General features: G+C 49.0%; 1 protein-coding gene across 2 annotated transcripts; it reads left to right on the plus strand.

Moving 5' to 3' along the window:
- Positions 1-653: 653 nt before the first annotated feature.
- On the plus strand, positions 654-2,850 carry REG3G (regenerating family member 3 gamma). Of its 2 annotated transcripts, XM_037806917.1 has the most exons (5): positions 654-729; positions 1,317-1,435; positions 1,639-1,776; positions 2,374-2,500; positions 2,783-2,850. In XM_037806917.1, the coding sequence occupies exons 1-5, from the start codon at positions 654-656 to the stop codon at positions 2,848-2,850; spliced, it is 528 nt and encodes a 175-aa protein (XP_037662845.1). The 2 variants fall into 2 exon arrangements, with proteins under 2 accessions (XP_037662845.1, XP_037662846.1); XM_037806918.1 differs by lacking the exon at positions 1,639-1,776.
- Positions 2,851-3,055: the final 205 nt, after the last annotated feature.

Below are 3,055 nucleotides of genomic sequence, written 5' to 3' on the forward strand. Positions count from 1 at the left end.
GAGATCAGAGAAGTCCTTTATCAGATATTTCCCTTCAAAGTTTAATGCCACATTTTTGCCATGGGCCCCTGATAAGGAATAAGGTGGGGTAAGAGCAAACTTCACCTGTTCCTTGGAAAAAGTGCTGACCAGCTAACTGGAAAGAGGCGTATCTGTGGCAATTCCCAGCCATTGCCAGGAAGGGCCTTCTCCCCACCATGAGAACCTCCTTGAACCAATGCCAATACCTTCCCATGACCCTGCCATGACTACATGTTGCTGTTATTCATTTCATTGCCCCTCCTTCCAGCCCTTTTATAAAAACCCAGACTTTCCTAGCCTGAAAAATCATCCAGAGCTCTGCAAGACAGGTAAGTTGGAGCTGCAGGAAGAGGAAACCCATGCATAGTAGGGGAAGGTCTAGAAGGACTCTGGCCCTCATAGAACATAGGAGCTCCGAGACTCAGCAAACATTGTCATGGGAGGTGTCAGAGGTAGCTGGTGTACAGATGCCCATTTCTTTCCAGAATGCTGGTGGGACATGGATATCAACCAAGTTCAATGATACTTGGTGCTTGAAAGGACAAGGCAAGAAGTAAGGCAGTGGGGTCTCTGCTCACCCCCTCTCTAATTACCCTTTCTTTTAGCAATTTCTGGTTAAGCTCACAGACACAATGCTGTCTCCCATGGCCTGCTCCAGTGTGTCCTGGGTGCTGCTCTCCTGCCTGATGCTCCTCTCCCAAGTCCAAGGTGAGGTTTCTCTGCCTCTAGCACTGGGTTCCCAGTGAAGGTTCAAGGTGGAGAAAAATAGGAAGCTTCCTGTGTAGCACATGTGGGAGGGATCAGGCATATTGCTCCACGATCGAACTACATGCAGTCCCTCCGTCCTTACACACCCTTTGGTTCAGCCAGTTGTGGGAGATACTGCAGTGATCCATTAACACTGGAATGAGATGATTTCTCATATATGTCCTTATACCCTAACTGGGAGGTAGGGGAGAGAAAGTGTGAAGGTTCGTTAATGAGATATAGGGAAGGAGAAAGATCAGAGGGCCTGGTGTGGGAACAGCCCACCAGAGAAATATGAAGGTAGAAATTGAAGTATGAGAAAGAGTTAAAAAAAAAAAAAAAGATGGTTCCTTCCCTATCCACTCACCCTACTTTAGTGGGGCTTTGTGAGATCAGGAATTCCTGAAAGTGTTGGCAAAGGTGAGAAGTAGTCAGATGTTTGGTGTCACTCCCCAAGGACTGGCCTAATAAATATTTCTCCAAGGTCGCCAAACCATCACCCACACTTCCTTTCCCCATCCCTCATCTTAATTTGCCATCTACCCCAGGTAAAGACCTCCAGGAGGAACTGCCCTCTCCACGGATCAGCTGTCCTAAAGGCTCCAAAGCATATGGCTCATACTGCTATGCCTTATTCCTGACTCCAAAAGCCTGGATGGATGCAGATGTGAGTAGTGGGAATGGGGGTGGGGAAGGTAGGAGAAAACATATTGGAGACATGGGTGGAGGGGGCAGCTCAATTATCCAGAGAGCCTTGAGGAGATAATGTGCACCCACATCCTCCCACACTCTCCTTCTTACCCTGCTTCTGCCTCTCCTTTGCCCAGTGAAGTCTCGGGCTCCCTCTTAGTCTCCCCCTTTCCTGCACAGATGGCCTGCCAGAAGAGACCCTCGGGACACCTGGTGTCTGTGCTCAGCGGGGCTGAGGGATCCTTTGTGGCTTCCCTGGTCAAGAGCCAGGTGAACAGTTACTCATACGTCTGGATTGGGCTCCACGACCCCACACAGGTGCAGTGACATCCTCTCCTCCCTGTTATTTCTTAAGTACCATCCACTTGGCAGAAAGTACCCCTGTGGAGCCCTGGAGCTCAGGGATCCTGAGCAACAATTAAGGAAAGCAAGGGCTTTGGGACCAGCTGAAAAGGAGAGTTTGGTGGCAGTCCCTGGCCACTGATTAAAGCTAATCTGCCTCCTCTCAAGATTTTTGTACAGTTATCACATAAGGCCATAGACTTTAGTGTTCTGAGCATCAGAGGGTCTGCACCATCTAACTGAGGGTCTCCTCATTGAAGAAAGGATTCCTCTGGCCTCCAGTAGAAAATATAGTGACTTGGGGTTCAGAGGCTAAACCAATATACATCATCAACTATTTTTCTAAAAGTAACATGTTGTTTGGGGAAGTTCCGTTGGTCCCAGCTTTGGGATTTGTCCAAGGAGTGAAGAGTTAAGGGAGAGCTTCCAGAGGATATGGTCCTGGGGCAGTATCTGGAAGAGCAGACTAAATCCATGATGTTGGGGCAGGTCCATACATTCCACCTGAGGGATCACGCAAGGAGAAGTGGTACTGGCCATTGTCCTCACGTGGCTCCAACCTCTCTTCTCTAGGGCCTGGAGCCCAATGCAGGTGGATGGGAGTGGAGTAGCACTGACGTGATGAATTACATTTCATGGGAGAGAAACCCCTCCAGTGTCTCAAATCCTGGCTACTGCGGGGCAGTGTCACGAAGTACTGGTAAGCAAAAGAGGAGCCACATCTTCCCCTCCTTTCCCAACCCCCATCTTACATCTCTGGGCATGACTTCAGGAAATCCTCCAAAGCCAAGAGATGCAATATGGGCATCTCTTCTCCCATCCCCTCTCATCTCTCTTCTCTTGGCATCTCCTTCTCCTGTGGTGTGGCAATGGTGATAATGAGGAAGAGGCTTTGAATCTTCAGCCAGAAAAGGGGATGTTTTCCCTTTAGGATCACAATGTCCACCAATCCCATCGGTACTTATCTCTTCTGTCTCCCCAGGATTTCTGAATTGGCGAGATTACAACTGTGATGTGAGTTTGCCCTACATCTGCAAATTCAAGGACTAGGGTAAGCAGAAAGTCAGCAACTGGAGCTGGTGGAAGCTCTTCGTGGATGTGGGACTAGTGTGAAGACCCACCCAGGGAAGGAATATTCTCCCGCACACCTCCACACTGCCCTCCCATTCAGATGTCTCCTCTTTTCCCTTCACTCTACCTTCAATTCAGGCTCTTCTGTGTGTCCCATAACCTAAAGGATCAGACAGCATTAATA

Source organism: Choloepus didactylus, chromosome 17 (assembly GCF_015220235.1).
Source record: "Choloepus didactylus isolate mChoDid1 chromosome 17, mChoDid1.pri, whole genome shotgun sequence".
Classification (NCBI taxonomy): domain Eukaryota; kingdom Metazoa; phylum Chordata; class Mammalia; order Pilosa; family Megalonychidae; genus Choloepus; species Choloepus didactylus.

Coding starts and splice junctions, on each gene's coding strand:
- REG3G (XM_037806917.1), top strand. CDS start 654: ATGCTGTCTCCCATGGCCTGCTCCAGTGTGTCCTGGGTGCTGCTCTCC. Junction 730..1,316: donor GCTCCTCTCCCAAGTCCAAG/GTGAGGTTTCTC, acceptor CATCTACCCCAG/GTAAAGACCTCCAGGAGGAA. Junction 1,436..1,638: donor AAGCCTGGATGGATGCAGAT/GTGAGTAGTGGG, acceptor TTTCCTGCACAG/ATGGCCTGCCAGAAGAGACC.